General features: G+C 35.6%; 2 protein-coding genes and 1 long non-coding RNA gene across 5 annotated transcripts in view; 2 read left to right on the forward strand and 1 right to left on the reverse strand.

The window, feature by feature from the left end:
- Set1 (SET domain containing 1) overlaps positions 1-7,390 on the forward strand; it is a 30,083-nt gene extending 22,693 nt beyond the window's left edge. For both annotated transcript variants that reach the window (XM_071592374.1, XM_071592375.1), the window contains exons 12-14: positions 1,990-2,193; positions 4,391-4,648; positions 6,037-7,390. In XM_071592374.1, coding sequence (XP_071448475.1) covers positions 1,990-2,193; positions 4,391-4,648; positions 6,037-6,210 — 636 coding nt within the window. In that variant the 3' untranslated portion in view covers positions 6,211-7,390. The remainder of the gene's footprint in view (positions 1-1,989; positions 2,194-4,390; positions 4,649-6,036) is intronic.
- A 13,495-nt stretch (positions 7,391-20,885) lies between these two features.
- MED21 (mediator complex subunit 21) lies at positions 20,886-22,314 on the reverse strand. The gene is made up of 4 exons (XM_071591895.1): positions 22,160-22,314; positions 21,611-21,725; positions 21,438-21,538; positions 20,886-21,324 (listed from the first exon to the last, which is right to left on the reverse strand). The coding sequence occupies exons 1-4, from the start codon at positions 22,199-22,201 to the stop codon at positions 21,151-21,153; spliced, it is 432 nt and encodes a 143-aa protein (XP_071447996.1). The 5' UTR covers positions 22,202-22,314; the 3' UTR covers positions 20,886-21,150.
- On the forward strand, positions 22,297-23,770 carry LOC139693656 (uncharacterized). 2 transcript variants are annotated; one of them, XR_011702065.1, is made up of 4 exons: positions 22,297-22,382; positions 22,470-22,599; positions 22,690-23,140; positions 23,306-23,492. It is a non-coding gene; the product is annotated as an uncharacterized lncRNA (long non-coding RNA). The 2 variants fall into 2 exon arrangements; XR_011702064.1 differs by having other exon boundaries at positions 22,309-22,382; positions 22,690-23,770.
- The last annotated feature ends 376 nt before the right edge of the window (positions 23,771-24,146 follow it).

A 24,146-nucleotide genomic window follows, 5' to 3' on the forward strand; every position in this document is an offset into this window, starting at 1 on the left:
TAAAAAAAGAGTATTTTTCTCATTTGTTTTTTGCGTTCTTATTTTTATTTTAAAACTGTGGCCTTTTTTTCCCATTAAACTTTGGTTTTCCTATCTCTTTCCATAAATCTTTCCACCCTTCATCACTTTCAACAGTTCTATGCATCGCGCCTAACCTACTCCTTTTTCATCTATTTTTCAAACTCTCCCATTTCAGTATATCCAGCATTTCCGTTACACTTTCTATTCTTTTGTATCTTCCGTGTACATATTTTGCTGCCTTTCTTTGCCCTTTTTCTATCCTTTTAATGCATCCCACGTCATATGGATCCCATACCATGGACGAGTATTCTAGGATAGGGCTACCTGTACCTATGTGCTAACCAGTATGTGCATAATCGTTTTGCAGACAACTTCTATGACCACATATTTGGAGATAAAAAAACCAGGCTTTATGAAGGCAGTTGAGCGGTCCTCACATTTATAGAAGTGAATCCAGAAGACTTGTGGGCATAGCTGAACACAATGGCCCTTTATGTCAGGGATATAACATAAAACTAATATTCCACTTATTAAAGTGAGAAATTTAAGGTAGATTTTATCATGAGGAAAGCAAGTGGGATCTCTTGTCTTACTAAGAAGTATAATAATATGGAATGGAAATAGCTCAGCACATCAAAAAGAGAATGGCTCCATCCAAGAAGGCAATATACCGCGAATGAGGAACTATTATTATGTATGCTGAAATACAGTAATTTTAAAAACAGGGTATTTCTGTATTTGTCAATGTATTTTCTGTATTTGATGAATTAAAGAAATGGAGCTATTTGAGAAGCAGCCCTCCAAACCTGGTGCTGGAGGTGAATGCTAAAGATCAGGGGAACAGATGAATTGAGAAACATTTTTACTGAAGGGTGGAACAGGAGAAGTCAAGGAGCATGAATAGGAAACTAAGATGTATTGGGCAAACCTGTCGACATGGATTTGTTGTTGATGTAATATAATGGAAGGAACCCACAAAAATGAATCCTTGGCAGAGATAATGTCATGGCATATGGAGTTGGATATGGGAAAGAATTAGAAGTGCTGCAGTGAACCAATTTTTGGATTGAATCACAAATGATGATGATGATGATGATGATATCATATAAGTAAATATCAACTTGCATACTGTCCAGCACAAGCAAGGCAAAATAAAGGATAATCCCTAAAAATTGTGTGGCATATGAAAAAATTCACTAATAATGATAGCATCCAGATGTTGCATCAATGGAGAAGGGATTTGAAGACCTCAAGTGTCACTTTTATCTGCACTATTTTTTAAGAATTAGTTTACATTTGTTTGATGACTATATCATCCTGTTGAATTCTGCATCATTCTGGAGTATAACCTCATCATTTTTATTTTTTGGATGTAATTTTTGTCAGTAAATAACACTGATTGAATTGAAATTTTTAGATAATCAATGATACAAATAATAATTAATGTTGAAAATAGCCATTGCCAGATTACCTCTAACCATCTTTCTTTTTTCCATCCAAAATATCAGTTTAGTATATTCTCATTTCTCTGCGGTGAGTTTTTATTGAATAATTCAATTAATCATTGGTGAGGCAATGTGCCAAGTGATTTTGCAAAAGCAATCACTATTTTGTCACATATCTCCTTTATAGATATCATTTAAAATAAAATGGCAGTGAGGTAAAAAATGAGTTCTGCTTACAATTCTCAGTTAATGTGTATACAGTTAAAGTCATACTTCATTGCTTTTACTTCAATATGAAATTTCAGTGACCAATTTTTTTGGTGGGAGCTATGATCGCTCTCTTAAAATTCTTTGGCAGTGTATTGCTATTTACCATTTCATGAAAATAGGGTACGGTAGATCTGTGTGAAATGGAATTAATGTTTAAAGTCTGTGTCATTTTTCAAAACCACACACTATTTGATCATTTGTACAACTTCCATACCTATCAAGTGTGTTTCATTTTAATTCTCATGAATTTCAGCATCATTATGGGCAAACAATTCAGCAAGCAAGCTCGGAGTTGCTTGGGCTGCCAGGTGCTGGTGGGAATGCAAGCGATGCACCAAAGGTCATATCTGGGAAGATGCAGGCCCTGTCTCGAGAGGCAAGGAGTAACCAGCGGCGCCTCCTCACAGCCTTTGGGCATGACACTGACAGTGACCTGCTCAAGTTCAACCAACTCAAGGTAATGTGCTCCAGAGTGTTAATATATTTATTTGATATTTGGAGAAGTGGAATAAGTTTCACAGTTTGAAAGAGTCAATGGTTTTAGTTTAGGCTCGCCTCCTGTTTCAAACTTAGAAACCTGATATGTTAAACTCTGTGGAACCAATAGTGTATTTCAAGCATCTAGTATTTGTTTTCACACAAATGAAATTGAAGAAATAATGCAAATACCCATACTATAATGCAGATGGAATGATAATGACAATATTGGACAGAGATACATGTACTGTCAAGGAGTCACTTTTTCTCTTGTGCAGTCAATGATTGCAATACTGAGACCAAAACACTAAAAATATTACAGATCTAATGCATTACACCTTTAGAGACTTATGTTCTATTAATTTTAACAGCTGGTGCTCCAAAACACCATGTCACAGGCTCCCTAGCTTTTACAGGCTATGGTGAATATGTAGGTATAAAACACAACTGTGTAACTGGTCACTTAAACCTGTCATACTTCTTTCTTAAAATTGAGTAGAAAATTTCACACTATGACAAGACATAGATCAGATCACAAGTAATAAAACTGTTTTACATATAACCACGAAGAGATTGTGACGGATGGATATGGAAATGGTAAATTTCATGTATTTCCCATCAAATTTTGTTACTGTCTAACATAATAATGGCTCTGAAAATTATATTCTACTTTGAAAAAGTAGATTTTTCATTCCAATTCATGATGAATTAGTTTCTCAACATCAGGACTGTTTCATGTATCAGAAGATTGAAGATAAAACCTATGATGACTACCTAAATTTAGGCCAAACGAGCATCAGATTAGGTAGAAAGTTCTACATTTGAATCATATGTATGGCTTAAGAAAAATTTTAACAGATTTAGGTGTAGATTATATCTCCTCGAAAGGGGATATTTCTGCTCACAGGAATGCCAGCAGAACATGAAATTTCAACAACCCCAAACCCAAATTTTTTCTAGTCATTAAAAAGTCCATTTGTTGACTCACAAGCCCTTAAGTGTACGTACCCTTACCAATAGCCAGAATTGCCATCTTCCTTTGTATGAACTAGTTTCTCAAGGAATATCACCAATTTTACGGTAGAAAGATAAACTATGGAATGAAAGCAGCAGTGATTGCTTTGCCAAAGAGAGTTTGAATCAACTGTGCATTAATGTAAATGCCTTTAAGAATATGATTGTGTTCAACATGTCATTCACTAGTTAGATTATTATGTTTAATCGTAGTGATTACGAAGGCCTCGCTAAAATTACCTTCCTAAGTTCATTACCTAATCTCCTTGGCTTTGTTAGATAACTTAACTTTGATCTTTTGAATAATGCTCATTGTGTGCATACTTTGCTAGATTTTTTCAAAATTCTAAAATGATAAAATACTAAAATTTAATCACAAATTCCGTGAAAAATTCCTTCAAAATGTCGATTGTAAAAGATTATAATCAGTTGAAGAGTTGCATATTGTTAAGTAACATAATTTCAGGTACATGTTTTAATTCCTTGTAAAAACTTCAATTGTGCAATGTTTTGAAGTTATGTGGCTTTCAGGATTTCTTCCACGATGATCCATCTTTCTGGAACAACAGTTTCACCAATGTTGCTGCCAGTCTTCAGGTCACTATTGACTTACAGATGCTTGGTGCAACGATCATCCCAGAGAGATGGACTTACACATATGTTATACTTAATTCAAACATTGAACCGTAGTAGTAGTAGTTTTGAGGGGAGGCGACCGACAGCTAAGGTCATTTGCGCCATAGGGGAAGGACAGGAAAGGATGAAGGGTGGAGAGAAACCCGGCGTCGGCATTAGCCTACTCTTTACGAAAGGCGCCAAGGGGTCCGCGGCTTAACGTCCCATCCGACGGACGGCGTACTCACTCAAAGTGCCCTCCACAAAGCACCTCAAGTAGGGATCGAGATACCTCTGAAAAATATTCAACACCGCCGGGATTTGAACCATTGAACCGTCTACCTACCTCCGGCTATATTTGAATTAGGGTGCTAATAAGATAGGAGATCTTTTTCAATTTTCCTTTAATTTCTGGTTTTTTTTAAATGGTGTTCATGTGGACTGAGAATAAAATTTTCCCACCAGTTTGGGGGAAAGATGTTCTAATTATTTTTCAACCATAAATGATGGTGCTATTTGATTCATTCTCTCCCTCTCTCTCTTTGCAGTTCCGTAAAAAGCAACTCAAGTTTGCAAAATCTTCTATCCACGACTGGGGATTGTTTGCCATGGAACCAATTGCTGCCGATGAGATGGTCATTGAATATGTTGGTCAGGTTGTGAGGCCAGTCGTGGCCGATTTAAGGGAGCGTCATTATGAAGCCACTGGTATCGGCTCATCTTACCTGTTTCGGATTGATACAGATACCATCATTGATGCTACCAAGTGTGGCAACTTGGCAAGGTTTATCAATCACAGTTGCAATGTAAGTAGAACCCAATGTCACAACATCTTGTTCCTTTAAAAGCCCCAAAAATTCCTATTACAAATTTGCCTATGAGGTCATAGAATAAAATTTCCATCTGCTTCCTAATCATTTGTATTGATTGAAGAGAGTTAAAAGCATACTAGTGAGTACATAGTGTCAGACCAAGAAACATTGGTTGGCAAGGTAATTTGTAATATTCCCTGCCAAAAGGCTGTGTAAACAACTCTTTCCAAAATTCACTGCTATCTCCCATTCCACATTTTAAAAATTATCCTTTAAATTAGTATTTTTTTATTTAATAACTTGTGTATTATTAGTTTATTATAACTGTTGGCTGTAAAAATTGTGCTTCAAATAGATTCTGAGATAAACCATTTATATAAATGGTATGAAAATCAGTGTTGGGTATATTATGGTTTATGTTGTCCAGTGTGTTTACATTGGAAATAATGTCATTCATCAATTTGTCCCGGGCCAGATTATTGCTATTCTGCCCCACAGTCACTCCTCCAGTAAGTGCATGTTCCTAATTACTATACATGGTAGCCTTTAAGGTTCAATTTTGTCCAAAAATGTATATGGCTGAATAGTGATGTATATGGCTGAATCATTTATTGGGAGAAAGAAGACATGTGAGCTATTGGCTATGAATGTGAAGTTAGGTTAATTCCTATAGACAAAAATAAGAAACTTTCTAAGGCTCCAACAACGTTATTTTGGTCAGTGGGTGACCATCAACGGGGCTTGACAGCGAGAAGACATCAGTACTGAAGCAATGCTTGGCATTGATCAGTGCTTTGGTTCTCAAGTCTTCTCACTGTCAAGCCGTCTAGTCTCCATATTGATGGTCACTGACTGACCAAAATAACGTTATTGGAACCCTCTCAAGTTTTATATTATTGGCCATAGGAGTTAAGCTAATTTCACATTATTGGGAAGATGAAAACCATGAAGATGAGATAGTGTAAGAATATACCTAGCTAGAGGTGAGTTGTAGTTCAGCTCACCTAAATACTTAGTTGGTGTTGCTAATAATATTTTTTAGAAGTGAACAGTGATTATGTAGGGAAGTGAAGTAGATGTGTAGGAAACTGAAGTCATCAGTAAAAACTATCGAATGCATTTTTTTATGACCGGGACAGCCCTTACTCTTTGAATATGCCTCTAAATATACCATTGATTTATGACAGCATTTTTGTTTTGCTTGTATTTATCAGTGGCCTAATTTGCAGTAGCATTGCCCTTTGATTGGGCAAGGCAAATTTAGCCATTTCAGAGTATTCAACTCGAGAATGTGTCACCACTTGAGCTTTGAAATGCATTGATATGATTAGTGGCGTCTTTCCAGAATCAGTACATTTATTGTTTTCATTTTTCCTTTTCAGCCAAATTGCTATGCAAAAATCATAACCATCGAGAGCCAGAAGAAAATAGTGATCTACTCGAAGCAGCAGATTAATGTGAATGAGGAAATCACGTATGATTACAAATTTCCCCTTGAAGATGAAAAGATACCATGCCTTTGTAAAGCTCCTCAATGTAGAGGAACTCTTAATTAATGTTTTACTGTTCATCCAAGCTACAGTGATGTAGTTCAGCCAATGCCTTTCAATTTGGAACTGGGAGACCCACAAACACTTGTATCAAAGTGTAAAAGTCTTTGACTATAAAAAAAAAAGAAATTTTCATCCCTTTTTCCCTTATAGAGAATCTTCATGCATTGGCATTTTTCGTAGTTGGATGGAAGTGTTGCTGTTAAGTAAGTGGTGTATAAAGAATTTTAGGAAATCTGGCACCAAGCCCAAAGACATTCTGTTTTGGGTAGTATTTTGAAGAGTGTGTATGATATTGCATATTTGTGTCTGTGTGCGCGAGAGAGAGAGAACGTATGTCTGTGCGTGTGTGTTTTGAAGTTTATAAAAAGTGTGTGTCTTGTGTAATAGTGAGCACCATGAACTCGTGTGTGAGTGATTGAGAGCAGCCCCTTTTGGGCACGGCATGTGAGCTACAGATGACAGATCATAATGGTGCATGTGTTTCTGCCTATTTTGTAATTGTATCCTCCGTGTACAGTAAAAGAAGGGAAAACGATGAACATTTTGAGTTTATCTTTGTTGTTAGAATACCTCTCAGAATCCACATTACATTCACTTATGCATATTAAGAAAAGAAAGATGCAGTGAGTCTTTAAAATATAAATAGAATATTTTTAGGATTCTTGTGGTGAGTGACAGTGGTAAAAGTGCCTGAAAATCACTCGGAAAGCTGTCTTACTTGGTTATGATGTTTTTCAAAATTGAAACTTCTCCTTGTTTGCTAGTCATCTCTGTTTTATGTTTATTCTCTTCCTAATGCTAACTATTCCCCTTGATTCAAGCTATGACCAATGTTTTTTTATGTTGTGTCAGTCATCTTCACTATTGTTACATGGAATATTAACCAAATCACTTTATTTTGGTAGAAAATGTTCATAATTCCCCGTAAAATACTTCATTTTTTTGTGAGAATGTGTAAACTGTGATGGAAAACATGCAATTCCACCCTGATTGATATGAAATATTTACAACTACAGTGAATTGTCAATCTTTCTTCTTTCATTTGTGATTTAAAATTCCATACATTATCCAATGCAGTCCTTGGGTGTCAATTATTTCTTTACCAACCTTTAGAAGAGTACCTGGGAAAGATATTTGTTGGAAGCATAAGTCAAAGGTGAAATGGTTGATATTTGTTTTTGTTTATTCCAGTGCTTACTTGGAAGTGCAAATCCAATACTTTCATATTTCATCGGAAAGGATAAATTAAGCTTTTTATGGCATCCTTTTAGACTGACTATATTAAATAATATTTTTAAGCCACAAAGGGTTATTAAGCCCTTTACAGCTTAAGGTAATATTTAGCATAGCCGGTCATATTTTTATCATTTGAAATTTTTAAAAATTCATTTACATTTCAGGAAAAACCCTAAATTAATGTCTTGAGACAGGTAAAATTGACAACACTATTATGGTACAGTAAAAATAATGTATGTTAGCTGTACACCCAAATAGGCATTCCCATATTAATTTAAAAAGACATTTGTAGGGATGTTGGCCAATGCTTAATCCTGGGATAGGCTTTCACTTAGTGTTGTACATTTAAATGACCAGTTGCATCTCATGAAACTGAAATAAATCAATCAACTGTTGGCCTTTAATACCTTATGATTATGCAGGTGGTCTCCAATGTTGCTAATGATTCTATTGCATCAATTATGTACTTTGGCACCATCCAAAACATTCATGGAGGGAAACTGACGAGGACATGTTATGTATGGATAATTCAGAAGAAGCAATTGTCCACAAAATTAAGAATATTTGTCCTTTTATTTCCTGTAAAATATATCAATGAAATCTTTATAATTAGTTCAAAAGAAGCAATTGTCAATGAAATTTAGAATATTTGTCATTTTATTTCTTGTATAATAATATATCAGTGAAACTTTATTAATTAAATTAAAAGTAAAATGTTTCTAATGTTCCTAATAGCACTGTAGGATTTATATTATCAGAGTTGAAGGTTGTTTGACTTTTGTTAATGTGTAGGTTGATTAGTAATTTATGTACAAATACCCTGATGGGAAATTTTGAATCTATAAATAACAAAGTCGAACAGGAGGAGGTACATTTGTAAATTTTTTATACTACAATGATCAATACAGATATTATAATAATGGATTGTTTTTTCCTAGAAGAGCTTTGTTTCTGTTGCTTATTTCTTATTAAAGTCAGACTTCTGTTTTGAGGACTACATCTTTCTCCTATCGCAGTATATGAGAAAGGAAAATATGTTGGACATCTGACCCTGAAGTTCCAGGTATCACACAAGCCAAGGAATCGTTTGTAAGTTGGGTAAAAGTTCTTGTGACTAAAAAAATGTGATTTGACTGGTACATAACTTTCTCCGCATTTGCAGTATCTAGTTGTAAAATGTAAAATCAAGGTACTGTCAATAATTTGCATAAGTATAGCATTGACTTTTTGTATTTGAGCATACTAATTCAACAACAGTGGTTCTCAATTGCTCTGTACTTAATTGTTAATATCAAGAAGAAATAACATCTTTTCTCCCCAATGGGTGATTTCCATTCAACAGGAGGGTGCCCTTGGAAAACCTCCGGTATGATTGAGTGGTATTATCTGAACTGCCATGACATTCTTAGGTCCTGCAGAATTTCACTGTCATTTTGAATGTCTGGTCCTGGGACTTACTAGGTGATGGAATAGGGTGTTTTGAAGATAAATCAAGGTATTGCTTGATGTAAGATTTCTGTATTTATCGAATGGTCATTTTAGGAAATTTCTTGAGCAACTTCCAGAAGGGATAACAGCGTAACCCCACATAGGTTATGGTATTTTATCATGCATGGGCAGATGTCATTCTAATTAGGTACTACTGCGGAAGTATAATTTGTCATTGAAAGTATTCCTTTCCAAATATTGAGGAGTATATGCTTGCTTACGAGTAGAATACATGCTTGAAATACATACTTGCTCAACAAATGTTATTCCCCATTTGATAACATTTGAGCAATGAATCCATGCCTGATGGAAAAGCAACTGTGTATTTATGACACTGGGCTCATTAACAAAGGGTAACATTAATTGTTATTAATGCTCGAGATTGAGGTATTTTTTTTTATCACCACATCACTGGCTCATCGTTCAGTCATATAAGACATTTCAGAGGAATACTTTGTTTTTGGTCACCTATTTCATTCATCACAAGAATAATAAAAATATTTGCTAATTTTCACAGAATTCACTCCGAAACACACCAATCACAGATAAGATGTGCATATTGGCGATAGTTATTTTTTGCCACAAGTCACTCCAGCTAATTAATCAATGAAAGACACAAAGATTATTGAAAGATTGTTTTTATAGATACTGGTAACTTATTGAGTTTTATTTGCAATAGGGGTAAAATGAAATGAGGCAATTGATTAAATAAAATTAAAGTGAAGTTACATGACAAACTCGCTGACGTTTGGGTTTGATATCTTTAACCAATTTGGGGCAGCCGTTATAAGTGGTTAGTGTGTTACACTGTAATTATGAGTTGGTGGTATGTAAAATCTTCAGGCTTGAAGATGTCACACACGGGATTGAATCAGCCCTACCACTATAAAATTTGATGAAATTACTAAGTTTTTCTTGTTCCTCAAGATGCAATTTTATGAAGTTGAGCGAGACCCCATTGAAGTTGTTTCAGTCGAACTGAGTTGCTTTGTTAACAGTATCAAATGTAGAGTAGATGAAACCATGTTTGTCTGATTATGTAAGGAGGTTTGATTTTCAGTGTTTTCCACCTTTATACTAAATTACTTTAATGCCAGCCAAGTTATGTTTTATGCATGAGGTATACCAAATTAATAGAGCACACAAGATATTTCAAAAATGTAATAATAGTATATTTATTTGTCCAGCAGACACAGTATCAAGAATACTTAACAGGTATATAGGACACATTGGGATATAGATCACATAATTCTCAAATACCAATACAGTTGGGACATATACGCCTAAGTTTTACATAATATTCATTCACACTACAATAAAACTCATCGGCCAGATATGCAAATAGATTATTCTTGAATCGTGAAATCTTTGTTTCAATTTTTAAATGTTTAGGCAGATAGTCGAACAGTTTGGTGCACATTTGATGGTGGTCCTTCACCTTCCATGGACAGGTCGGATGGTTTCACTTATATATATAAATATATATATGTTTATATCTTCTGTTATTGTTACAGTGATATATGTATATCTGCCTTTTGTCTATTGTTTTTAATAGCCATCTTCTCTGATTTAGAATTATTTATGCGCCATCTGTGAAATATGGACCAAAAATATCTGGTACAGAGGAAGACTATTTAATTGTTTAGATATTGGCCAAAATAATCATTTTTACAAAAAGATAGGCAAAAACATGGATTATTTTTGCAATCATGAAAACATTTACGTGCGGATACTAATTAGAAAAAGGTGCATGCTCGTCATTGAGAAATGAAATATAATTTAGAACATAAGAAGAGTTTTCATTGGTGAAACAGGAAAGATATTTTCAGACCAGGTACGCATAAATGGCTAGTTTGTTTGTTTAGTTTGTTACACAAGCATGCCTAGTCAGTTCAAAATGATCAAAAGACATGAAACTAATTAGTATTGGAATATTTACATAGAATAAAAAAGCCAAAAAAAGAGAAAATAGGATAATAAACAAAAATAAAAGGAGATAAATAATATTATTATTAGATACTGGGTCTGTACCTACTAGACACAACTTTTAATTTTCAACAAGGAAAGTTGAGCAGCCATGATTATTCATGTGGCTTGATGTGACACGTGGTTATTACAACAAAAAATAGATTAAAATAAATTCTACAGGACACTGGCCAAGAATGATATTTCTATGAATTGAAAAGATACAAGTTTGCCAATTATAAGATTTCACATGAAATGATTAAGCTTCCTCAAATTATATATGGTATACAGGATGTCATTCACTACAAGGCTAATTTGAAGGGCGTGGATCATGGCAGGAACTTCCCTTTTGGGCTGCCCCTGCCCCCTACACATTTAAACCTTTAATTTGAAGGGAATTAATGTTATGTTATTACACCAGAAAATAGATGGAAAGGCTAATGATGTGTGTTTTCACCATATGAAGAAAATTTTCTTCATTTTAGCGTGCCTGGGAATTGAACCCAGGCCCTCTGGTCAGTAGTTCTTACCCTCTACCCAATGGAACACTATGTCCCCTTTATAAGAAGAATAGGAGCATATTCAAAAAATAATACTGAAAGCTGCAAATGAAATAGTAGGAACAGTAAATAGGAAAAGGGCGAGAAAGCCATGGATTACAGATGAGATGATTAGAAAGATGGAAGAGACAAGAAACTGGAAGAATGTAACTACAGAGTGAGGTAGAAAATAAGAGAGAATTACAAATGGAGGCAGAGAATTAATAAAGAAAAAGAATTGAAGAAAATGCGAGGTTAAGGAATGTTTACAGAGGAAGGATGTAATTGGTGCTCTACACAGGAAGGTGAAAACACTATCAAGATCTAAGAAGGGAAAATCTGGACATGATATCAGAGATGAGTTCTAGAAAATATTAGTTGAACCAGAAAAGATCCAAGAGAAGGAAGGAATGTATATAAGAACTCTATAGTAAAGAACTTGGGCCAGCAAGGTTAGACTTAGAAAGAAACTGATGAAGATGATGATTCCTTAGCTCCGGGCATAGTTGATAGAAAGAGCATTAAGGGAAATGAAATCATATCAGGCCTGGGGGGAGGACAACAATCCCATGAGACTACTTAAAGGTATAGGAAAATGTGGGAGGAAGAGTCTAAGTGGACTAATTCATAGCATCTTTGAGGAAGGTATCTGGCCGGAAGACTTTTTGTGAGGTTGGTGTTAGTTCCTATTCCAAAAAAGGTAAAGGCTACATCATGTGAGGACTATAGAACAACAAGTTTGATTTCACATACAACTGAAGAGGTTCTCAGGATCATCAACAAAAGGGCTATCATTTGAATGGTATTGGTTCATTTTTATTCCCTTTTTTTGCATAACAAATAACTAATTTATTAGGTGAATTAACCCTTGAATAAATGAAAAAACTCGTCCCGACTGCTTTGTCCATTTTGGTCCAAAAAACTTCTGCGTTACATAAACTGTTCCACCTGCTCTAGATTTTGCCCTCCTATTTCAAAGTTAAGCTTAGCCTTTTTCTTCCTGGAAAATCGCATAACCTTTGTTTTATTAATATTGATTCTCATCCCATATCTATCTGTTGCACTGAATTTCCAATTCACTCAGCAATGCTTGCGACCCCTTGGCTGACTGACAAACTAAAGCTTGGTCATCAGCAAACCTAACTGATTTTACAAATTCCCCACCCACTTTGATTACTACCTCCTGTTCTTGCCATGCCTCTAATCATTTCCTCTACATACAAGTTGAACAGCAATGGTGATAATGGGATACCCTGCCTAACACCTCTAAAAGGAAGGGGTAAAGGGTGAAAAAGGAAAGGGATGAGAAAGGTGAAAACAAATACACATATTTCCTTCCTTTGACTTGTGGCATTAGCCAACTAACCTCATTTGTTCTTTGTTTTGAAAGGTAAACTGTTTATGGCTATGTCCACTGAAAACGCATGAGAAACCGAGGGAAATACCGGGTGACGTCAAGATATCGATCACCAACTCATTGGAAAGTGAGCGATCGCAACTTCCCGTGAAAACTGTGAAAGAGAAGAAAAGTAACATGGAACGGTTTAATTATTCTCAAGTCGGAGCTACTGATAATAATACTAATAATAAAGAGCGTGCTCCTAAGGTGACGCTGCCGTACTCTTCCGTTGCTCGCAAAGGAAATGTACAGCCACCACCTGTGGAACCGCATACCACTGCATGCAACATGAGGAAAGAAGACGACGAGGGCTACACCATGGTCTCATATAAACGGAAACCTCGGCCAAAGCCAATTGTGGGGACGTCAAACTTGGACAGTGATTTAGTCGGGCTGCCGAAAATGGTCCACATACACGCTTGGCGATTCAAAGAAGACACGTCAATCGAAGCAGTTAAAAAGTATGTATCAAGTAAAATACCTGGCAAGTGCTTCGAGATCGAGCAGTTAAAGGTATCTAGAGGCACCTATACCTCTTTTCGTGTATCGGTCGGTGAAGACTTAAAAGATGTCGTGGAAAGTCCCGACTTTTGGCCGAAACATGTTTGTGTCAGTAGGTTTTTTTTTCTGAAGGCCCGCCTGACCTCCGCAAAGGGTTAGTCAAAGTTAGACAGCCATTAACAATCGCGCAAGTAAATATTCAGTGCCTTAGGAACAAAGTAAACCTGCTTGAAGTGGCTATGAACGAGTGTGAACCAGACTTTTTGTGTATTACAGAGCATTGGTTAAAATACGAAGAACTTAAGGTTATTTCACTCTCAAATTACTCCCTAGTGTCGTCATTCTGCCGGGCCACGTATAAAAATGGAGGTGTGGCCATTTTCGTGCATAGCAGAATAAAGGGGACTATTAACTCAGTTCACGTGCCTGTGAAGGAAGAAAAAACCTTTGAATGTGCAGTGTGTTTCCATGAAACTCCAGTGGGATTGCTTGTGCTCATCTCCATCTATAGATCACCAACTGGTGATTTTCATTCATTCATTAAAAAACTGGACCAACTCATTTGCTCCTTATATGCAAGCAACAGGATACTCGTGCTGAACGGCGATCTCAACTGTAATCTCTTAGTTGACTCCCCTCACAGATCAGAATTGTTGAATCTGTTCAAAACTTATGGCATGGAATGTTTTAACAATAATCCTACCAGAGTCACTCCCACATCTGCCACCCTAATTGATTACGCTGTGACCAACTTTAACCATGAAAAAGTAGTCACAACTGTTTGCGACCTAGGTATAACAGACCATTGCATGGTGAAAATAAGTATCGATACTAACCAACCAATGGATAGTCCCAATGATAAAACTTACCCAAGGCGGCCTCTCACTCATGGAAATATGCAGCATTTTCTGCTCCTTCTTCAGTCCCAAAACTGGGACAATGTCTATGACCTTAAGTCAGTAGACGAAGGTTTCAATTACTTTTATTCAATTTTCAAACACAATTTTGAAATGTGTTTCCCAGTAACACATCATAAAATATTTCATAGAACTAAATGTAAGCCATGGCTAACTGATGAGATCCGTTATTACTCAACTATCCTTAAAAAACTTGCTATCTCCAGTAAAAGTTCAAACAATCATGAACAAAGGTTACTCTATAAGGAATTTCAAAAGTATTACCGTAAACTGATTTCTACCACGAAAAGAACCTATAATGATAATAAGTTACTTAATTCCAATAACAAGTCCAAAACTGCATGGGAAATAATTAATGACTGTAGAGGTAAGAAAAATCCACAACTCACTCTCCCAAAACTTTGTAACCCTGAAAATAACACTGCCATTAGCTATTCATCTCTAGCTAATAAATTTAACAAATACTACGTATCAGCTCCTTGCCTAACTACTTCTCCAGCCAATGTGCTTTTAGCAAATGCACCATCGTCAATGTTTGCCAAGCCCTGTTCTGAAACCAATCTAAAAACTATTGTCTCCTCACTCAGAAACAAATCCAGTACTGGCCCAGATGAAATTCCTGGTAAAGTTGTTCATCATTGTTTTGAAGCCATAAAAGCACCCCTTTTATTTTTAATTAATGAATCTTTGATACAAGGGATTTTCCCATCCCAATTAAAAGAATCAAAAGTAGTGCCCATTTATAAAAACCATGGCTGTGTAAATGATTTGAATGACTACATACCAATAGCCGTCCAAAATACATTTGCTAAAAATTCGAAAAAGCCATGTATATGCAAATAGCATCTTATCTCGAAAAAAACTTCCTACTTTCTAATTCTCAGCATGGATTTAGATCGGAAAGGTCTACCACAACTGCCATATGTCAGGCAATCGACAGCATACTTAATTCATTAGATGCTAAACGCAAAACTCTTGGAATGTTTTTTGACTTGTCAAAGGCTTTTGATAATGTAAACCACAATAGACTACTAATTAAACTCAATAGAATAGGAATTAGAGGAAGTCCTTTAAACTGGTTGAAGTCCTTTATTCATAATCGCACTCAAAAAGTAGTGTTATCAGTTGATGGGTCAAAATATTCATCCGAAGCATACCAAGTTAACAAAGGTGTTCCACAAGGCTCAACCCTTGGGCCACTCCTCTTTCTGATTTACATCAATGACCTACCTAACTGCTTACCAAATAATGATGGAATAATACCAGTGTTGTACGCTGACGACACTAATGTAATAATATCAACACAAACATATCCCAGCCTTGTGGAAAAAGCTAAGTCTGTCACACTTGCTATAAACAAGTGGTGTACAGACAACCTTCTAGACTTAAATGTAAATAAAAGTAAAATAGTAAACTTTACACACAATAAGAACATATCAGATGATCTGCTGGTAAAAATCAATGACCTATCAATTGAGCGTGTGACAGAATGCAAATTTCTAGGTATTTCTCTATGTGCAAATATTTCTTGGGATACTCATGTAAAAGCCCTCCAACACAAGCTCAGTTCAACTTGCTACTTATTAAGACACCTGTATGAAACTACAAGTAAAACTGTACTACTCAATTTGTACTATGGGGAAATTTACTCAAATATAACCTACAGTATAATATTATGGGGATCAGCTGCTATTTCTCAAACCATCTTTAAAATGCAAAAGAAAGCTATTAGAATCATCGCCAGGAAACCTTACAATGCTCCATCAAGGCCTATTTTCCATGAATTAAATTTGCTACCACTCCCATGCATCTACATTATGTTTTTAATTCTATATATAAAAAATAACATCGGCAACTATTCTCTTAACTCTGCCTATCATCATCATTACACCAGAGGCAGGAATGACTTCCATTATGGGAATATAAGAACTAAAGCATTGAAATTAGGACCCAATGAAATGGGCATCAGATTATTTAACAAACTACCCAAAAGTATCAAGGATACACAGGGAACTGCCGTATTCAGGCATAAACTAAAAAGATATCTACAACGCAATATGTTTTACTCGGTTGATGAATATCTCAACAATATTCCCGACCAGTAAGTTCATACTTTTAGTTTCTAGCAATGGTAATGGTCTGATTCATGTTTGTGATCAATGATTTTTCTGAATTTGATATTGTATGTGCATGTTACAGCCGATGTTCATGGGTTTGTACCAAACACTTATGTAACTATGAGCATCTATTCTTTTATGTATCTTAACTGAGCCTGTGTCTTTGCTCCTCATTGACGTGCCTTATATCATGTACATACTTCACCCACCTGGTATTTTTGTATTGTGATCTCTGGGCAAATAAAAAGTAATAATAATAAATAATAATTGGATATATTTTCATTTATACAATTCTACTAGCCATAAGAGCTCAATTCAATCAGCAATCAACCCTTGTTTTGAATCAAGCCTTCCTCCAGCATGTATACAAATTTGTATGTTCTTTGATGGTATTATAACAAACATTTTTCCGTATTCTCTTCCTTTCCCATTTCCTCTCGTATCACTCTCTCTTCTTACCTGTTGCTTGCACCCTCTGCCACACAACTTTTTGGTGGATCGTAGGGTATTTATGTCTATAAGGAAGGATGGAGAACATATGTATTACATAGGGGATGATCAGTTTGGGTTTAGGAAGGAGAGAGTCACTAAACTCATCGTATCCTTAAACTGCTTTTTCCACCATGTATCTTTCACCCTATTGGTGTATTGATTTAATCATTGGCAGCAAAATATGTCCCATAAGGGCATAATTTTTGTGGGCACAATTGAAAAGAAGTGGGATTTTAACGAAAACTAATTGACAAAATAAATAAAATTACATAAATGTGAAGGAAGAAAACAATGGAGTACCTAAATTAAATCAACACAAAACGTAAGTTCAAAGATGCTCCCACTTGAGGTTGTGACCCTCATGAATATCAAGCATGCATGTGCCCATAGAGTGCAAGTGTGTCTGCATGTGTTTTTAGTTACTTTTCATTGCTTGTTGTTAGTGTGATGAATTTGTCCCTGATACTGGAGTAAAATACCTGCAACTCATGAAGATCACAAAGCACATTTGGGAGTTAACTTGAACCTAAGTTGTGTGCTAATTTATTTTGCATAATCACTTTCCTTTTTAATTTCATTTATTTTTAAAAATAAGTTCGTTTGAATCCTCCCTTCCTTTTTTTAGGGGGCCTCAAATTCCAGTGATCCAACTCTGTGCATTAGCTTTTTGGTTACCTGTCATTTAATAAACTTGAAATTCCAGTTGAAGAAAGCCCAGTGTATTTTTCATATGTATACATGTTTATATAAGAGAATGTGACGGTGTGTTTAATTAGCATTTCAAGGAGTAGTATTTTTCTATGAATACGAATTTACCTTTTCTTAGAGAAGTAAGTGCAATATATGATAGGAAAAACAAAATTGACCATTGTATTTGTGTTATGAATGCTATTGCAGCAAAATACCTGCTTATTTATGTTTTGTATGTATTGTGTTATTGTTGAATGTTATTTTATTGATTTTCTAAAAAAATCAGCATAAAAAATGGCATTTTCTTGCAAGTATGTATTTCATTCCCAGTAGATGGTAATCTTTCTGTGCAACACAAAAATTTAAACACAACATGGCAGGCAACATAATGTATACATTTACTATTATTAATCAGAATCCTTTTAATATGATAAAACAAGGGAAGTTTGGTGAAATTTTTGTTTAGCCTGCATTCAGCGTTTGTAAGGTTTGTTTCTATATTATTTGTTTACAAATATTTGTAGTATTTCAAACGTATACTTTCATTCCATGTGCAATGGTTATGTTTTGCACACCTACTAATTCAGGCTGTATCAGTTGGATGAGTCATCAAGTATACCTGGTGTCTGTCAATTGGGCCAAGGAGGAGGAGGAGGACAATCTATCAACAGCCAATTACTTGGTTCTTAGACTTCATATATCCACCACTACAGTAGAATCTCATGGTGGTGCATATCTGAAGGTGGCATGATGGGCACATGCGGAGAAGAGCCAGTTGCCACCCCTGATGGCTGTATTGATGACTGAGATCAGATAGGATAGGATATTCCTTGTAACGGACTGCCTCAGCGGCAGTGCTGCACATTGAGACTTTATTACTGTCTTACCAGCCAGATAGTGCGCAAAATTGGGCTCCAGTGCTCAGGGATGGTGCATGCATTGTGGGTGAGATAATGCCTCCAAGGACACCATGAAAACATTGGACACAGCAGTGTGCAAGAGTAGAAATAGGGAACTGAAAATATCGTATTATACACCCCTTGTGATATATGTGATAATGTAGTCCCAGTTTTCAGTTTGATTTCATTATTGTGTTACGTCTACCAATTTCTAATGTTTTGCTTGGTCCCTAACCATTTGTATGTATCTTTGTAGAATAAATTTTCAATGAAGATTTCATCTCCTGCTGGTGCTATACTATCACCTTATCAAGTTATTCAAACATGTAATACTAAGTGTAAGGCTCCCCTCCATTAATAAAGAATAGATACTTAACACATATTAGAGTCAAGACAAGTGCTGTAGCATAACAGGAAAGGATAATTTTCGTTAACCATTAGCTTACCAACTTCAGCTACTGACAACATTATGTCCAGACAAAATTTTTTCAGTAGGCTTTCACTCACCAGTGGATGGTCCTATAATTAACTGTTGATGCAGAAGAAGTTGCTTTGCAAGCAAGTTGGCATTTCAGGCAGGTCATAATTGCTGGACTGAATATGAAAACTGAACCTTGGCAATACATATTTAATTTCAGAATGAAAACACACTAGTTCGTAACTTTATTTAGGCCAGACAATTTCAGAAAATATAAGCTACATGTGTTCTTCTATTCTAGTTTGCTATCATGACAATTACTAATTCAAAAAATGGTTATCGTAAAGGTAGAAAGACACAATCTAACCACACCCACAGCTAATTTCACTAAAAAATTAAGCCAGTTGAGAGCAAGACAAAATCCTGGCGGGGGACAAAGTTAGAATTCAAAATAATAGACCAAGGAAAACTAATAAGTTTTCATAAACTTAGGGCTCTATTGTTTATTTTTATAATTTGAGAGTATTCTCATTTAGATTGAAACAATAGCCCAAATCCATGTCATTTAATGAGGAAATGGCTGGAATCACAGTAAGGAACCATATAGTGGCTAGTTAAATCTATATATGCTGGATATCATTACTATCCTTTACAGCCATTAATTTAGGAGGTTACATTATGTATAAAACAGAATTTATAACTTTTCAAAACCTACACATTACATGTTATTATGCCTATCGAACAAGGTTGGAAATATGGGTATTCCATTGTAGTTTCATAGCTTATTTATTGTTCATTTCTTCCATTCCAAGAAAACCAAAATGTGATTATACATGTTTATCATTCATAGCAAGACAGGTTTCAATCACATGATCCCAATATCATGGTATGTAGTAGAGGAAGCTTTTGGAACTCCCCTTGGCTTGCGCCTAATTAATTCCAAAACATTATTCATTACCTGTAATGAATCCATCCCAATTTATAAATTAAATTCATTTCCATCATTCCCATTGAATCCATCTTAAAACTAATTGACCTGATTACTTTCAATGTAGATATTATTAGTTTGTGGAAAACATCTATTTCTGGCACAATTAGTGGGTAATTTGGTTGGAAAAATTGTGCTTTATAAGTTTTCAGGAATTTTATAAAAAACAAGGAAAGTCCCACAGCCATGCTGCATCCAGCTTTCAATTCAATATAATCAGGGGAAAAAATGCCACCACCAATGGCTTTAGAGACCTTTTTTCTGAATAAATGTGATAATCTGACCCCAGTCAGGCATCCATTGAGGCGGCAATACCTCCATTACATTCCCATGATATGATGGACGAAAATTTGACTACTAAATCGTGGAAGCCAATGGAGCAATCCCTCCACAGTTACCGACACATGCAATCCTTGCACCCCGGAGATTAATGCAATGAGAAAATACTACAATAGGTCATATATTAGAACGGAACTCAATTGAAAATATCAAACAGATTGGAAATAATAAGCAGTTGTAATATTTGTTTTATAAATGACAAATTGCAAAATTCATAAAAACGCTAATCATTTAAGAGAGACTGAGGCAATGGGGTGAACACTGTTAGTCCTGCAGGAAAGGAGCACAAGGTGTCTTGGGAAGACTTGGTCAAAGTAATTGAGACGAAAAAGCAATGCATGCAGGGAAAAAAGGGTACGAAGAGGGGAAATATGGACCAATTTCATGGTCTGTGAAACCCAGCTTTAGGAAGTTAAACTGTTTGCAACCATAGTGTTTAGAAGTTTTAACCATTTATACAAGCGAATAAATTAATTAATAACACAAAAATCCACAGTTGAATTGAATTTTTTTCCAGGTTAGTATCAATTCTCTCAAGGATGAAAGAAAATAGAATTTCAAGATTTATCAACATCCTTTGCCAACACTACCGACATCATTCCTAGATTTGGAATCGTCATGGTATTTAGATCATAAGAATTACCATGTAACTAATAGTGCAATTTTTGGTTTTTCTTAAATGAGAGAAATTAAATAAAACACATGTATGCGGATGTATTTTATTCTATATGTAATTCCCAAACAACTCTTGGGCAGTTATTTGCAAAACTTTTGGAAACGAGGTAGAGGGCAGAATATACGGCACACACAAGTCTATTGAGGTGATTTAGATACCCATTCAGAATTAGATGCACCTCCATTACCACTTGTACAAGTGCTCTAGATGACACGTTAACAGGACGGCACACCCGTTCTAGTCTTCGTACACACTATTGCTTTTCATTCTTGGTCGCTCTCAGGTCACAACTGAGCGTCCATCGAGCATTCTTTGCATTTCCAGTTGGCTCTGGGCGATATCTGCCAAAGCAGCCTGTACTTGAGCTAGCAGTGCTTCTCCTCGCTGGACAACTTCTTCCAATCTTTCGCCGGCTTCCTGGTTTTCTTGTTCCAAACGACGTAAGCTAGCGATCTGAAATGGGTATACTTATTAGCAGGATTACAAACGGATTGGACCGCCGACAGTTTATGACTGAACGTGTTATTTTTAACATTAAAGTATGTCACATGGATTAAATTACTCACTTGCAATTCGGTAGATGAATCCTCACTAGGCAGCGATTCTATCAGGACGTCTATATCTTTAGCACATCGGGCGATCAGGGTAGCAAACAAATGTGCATAATCTGGAAGATAAAATTCATTAATATGGTCTCTTGAATTACTGCGCAACTAACGAGCACTTCAAAATTAGATACCATCTTGCTGCTGCTGAGACGGCGTTTGAGATCCACTTCTATCGAAACCTGGAAATCTACTAGGTGACGAATACTGTTGTAGAATCCCAATGCTGTTGCAGAAATTTTCTGCTTGCTGAAAGAATACGTAATTGTTAGCAGAACTTTCCGACGAGCGACTACTGCATGCGTAACAATGAAACGTTAACATTTATTTTAATAAATGCGACAGCGTTTGAAAATATAGGTATCGTAAAAAGTCGTAACACTATGAACGATGACGAAGTATCGGCGTAAACCTGAACTTATCTGACAGCCTTAATAAATTAAGTGGACCGACAACTGCTATATTTCACTTCTGTTTCAAAATACGGTTAGATGTAATTTCGCAGACTATTAATTAAGTCTCTCAATTCTAAACGTGCTCAATGGTAGCAACAACATATCAAATTAACTTGTTCCTTCATAAATTACCAGCTATTCCCTTATTCTATATCTTGGCACGAAAAACTATTTACAAAATGATACCAATTACATTAATGTACTTATAATACAAAGATGTCGGTTTACCTGATTAACAGTGTCTTGAAGTTGAGTAAGCCGATCAGCCATTTTATTTGCAGAATGAAATGAATAATTACCGAGGATTATACAAAAACCGAGATAAGTTTCTCGGCATTTGTTATTTAATTCATGTGGAGAGGGTTTGTTGTTCAACGATTTTGCTCCCGTGATTACCTATCAATTAGAACAAAAGGCGAACGAAATCGATGATTGCCGTGGGGGAGAGATGGTAGTTTGAATCGTTTGAGGGGGACTAACGGGGCACGAATTATGTTATGAATATATACTAAATTAAGTAAATATTTCTTATTTTCAGATATTTATTGGAGTTGCATTGAGGTGTGTTACAGTTGGTCGGCAATTATGTAATACAACTGGCAAATGAAATATTTATAGCCTTCGATTTGTCAACCCAGTCTTCGTTTTGCTTTTCACTAAGCCCTCAGGTAAATAAGAGAATACAAATCAGTACCGAAATTATTATTATCATCAGTAATTTGCTAAATGGAATTAGCCTTATCTTCTCTTGATTGTAGATTAGCTGAAGAATACGCAGTGATGTATGATCAAGCCTTGGGTCTGAGTAGGTGGAGACCCAATACTTCCATTCTTTCTTCGGGAACCGAACTGTGGCAATGTTATTGAATATCTGGTTTGCAGCAGATCCGTTATAGGGTCTGTTTCAATACTATCGGCTTGCCATTAATTATATAAGGTTACACTTGGTATCAAAATATGAATTCCCCATGTCACTTAAAATATGTCATAACTAGGTTTCCGCGAAGGTTTGTATGGCTTATGAGCTGGAAATGTAATTTTCCTTTCACGTCGTATGAGGTGAAAGACAATATTTCCAATGGACTCCCTAAATTGTAGTCGTCATATGAAGAAAAAATTCGTGGAGTATAAAGTTCGTTTTTTCGAATTGAATCGATAAACTACAGCAGACTCCAGCAAAAACAACTATATTGGTCGTAAGCTGTTTAGGTAATCTCTATTAAGTCAATAATACTCTTATATTTCGTAGTGACCAAGTGATGACGATAGTAAATCTTATGATCACTGATTTAATGTGAAAATGTAATAATGAAAAGTGAACCAGACATTAAACACAAATAATTGAGGCTCAAATATTGAAACATCTTCATACAGACTTGTCTGACTGGACTTGCTGGACCAGCAGGAAACTTCAACAAATTAGGATAAATCATGTCAATGTATATTACTGCTGCGCAGCTGTGCCAATTTTCCCTTTCCAGCATCTCCTACATCCACATGGTACCCAGCAAACCAATGTGATGTGTGGTGATTTAACGACAGGTATGGAGCATCCATAATTTAGCTTCCATAATTTTTCTTAATTTTCGGTCATGGTAATATCTAAAATAATGTATATAATGATAACTACACGTTTATGCCAATGCCCTATGTAATCTAAGTGTAAAATAATTGTCTATGCATGCGAATTGAGCGGTAAGTAAAGGGGAGGACAATGAACTAAGTTTAGATGAACTAATGACAACATTGTGGGCTACTTAGAATGGAAAAGAAAAATACCTAACATGGTCACTGAACGCTTATCCCATATTTTCCTGGGGAAAATGTCATTAAATCTGTTGATTCTACACTTGATTTCTATAATCGATTGTCATGATCTCTAAAATTGTACAGCAAGGTTAATAATGCATTTTTAACGTAATTGCCAAAGATGTCTGGTTCCACTGTATGCGAGAGATTTAACTTTTAATTAAATTTTCCTTTATGGGTGATTCCAAACCTAGTTCCTCCAATGATTTAGATATTGTGCTAAGTTTACATCACATAGTATTGCAAATCTAGCTCCTCTCTGCATCTCTTCAGCAATCAAGCGAACTTAATGAGGATCCCACACACTAGCAGGATATTCTTAAGAAAAGTTACAAATGAAAGAGGTTCATATAGCAATGAGATCTAACTATTTTCTATTGCTATGGTAGGGCTTAGACCAGATAAT

This window comes from Hetaerina americana, unplaced genomic scaffold, assembly GCF_022747635.1.
Source record: "Hetaerina americana unplaced genomic scaffold, ioHetAmer1.1.p SCAF_5, whole genome shotgun sequence".
NCBI classification, from domain to species: domain Eukaryota; kingdom Metazoa; phylum Arthropoda; class Insecta; order Odonata; family Calopterygidae; genus Hetaerina; species Hetaerina americana.

Excerpts from the sequence above, each read along its gene's own strand:
- MED21 (XM_071591895.1), bottom strand. The coding sequence starts at position 22,201 with ATGGCTGATCGGCTTACTCAACTTCAAGACACTGTTAATCAG. Across the intron at positions 21,726-22,159 it reads TTCAAGACACTGTTAATCAG|CAAGCAGAAAATTTCTGCAA; the intron begins GTAAACCGACAT and ends GTATTCTTTCAG. Across the intron at positions 21,325-21,437 it reads ATTCATCTACCGAATTGCAA|ATCGCTAGCTTACGTCGTTT; the intron begins GTGAGTAATTTA and ends TACCCATTTCAG.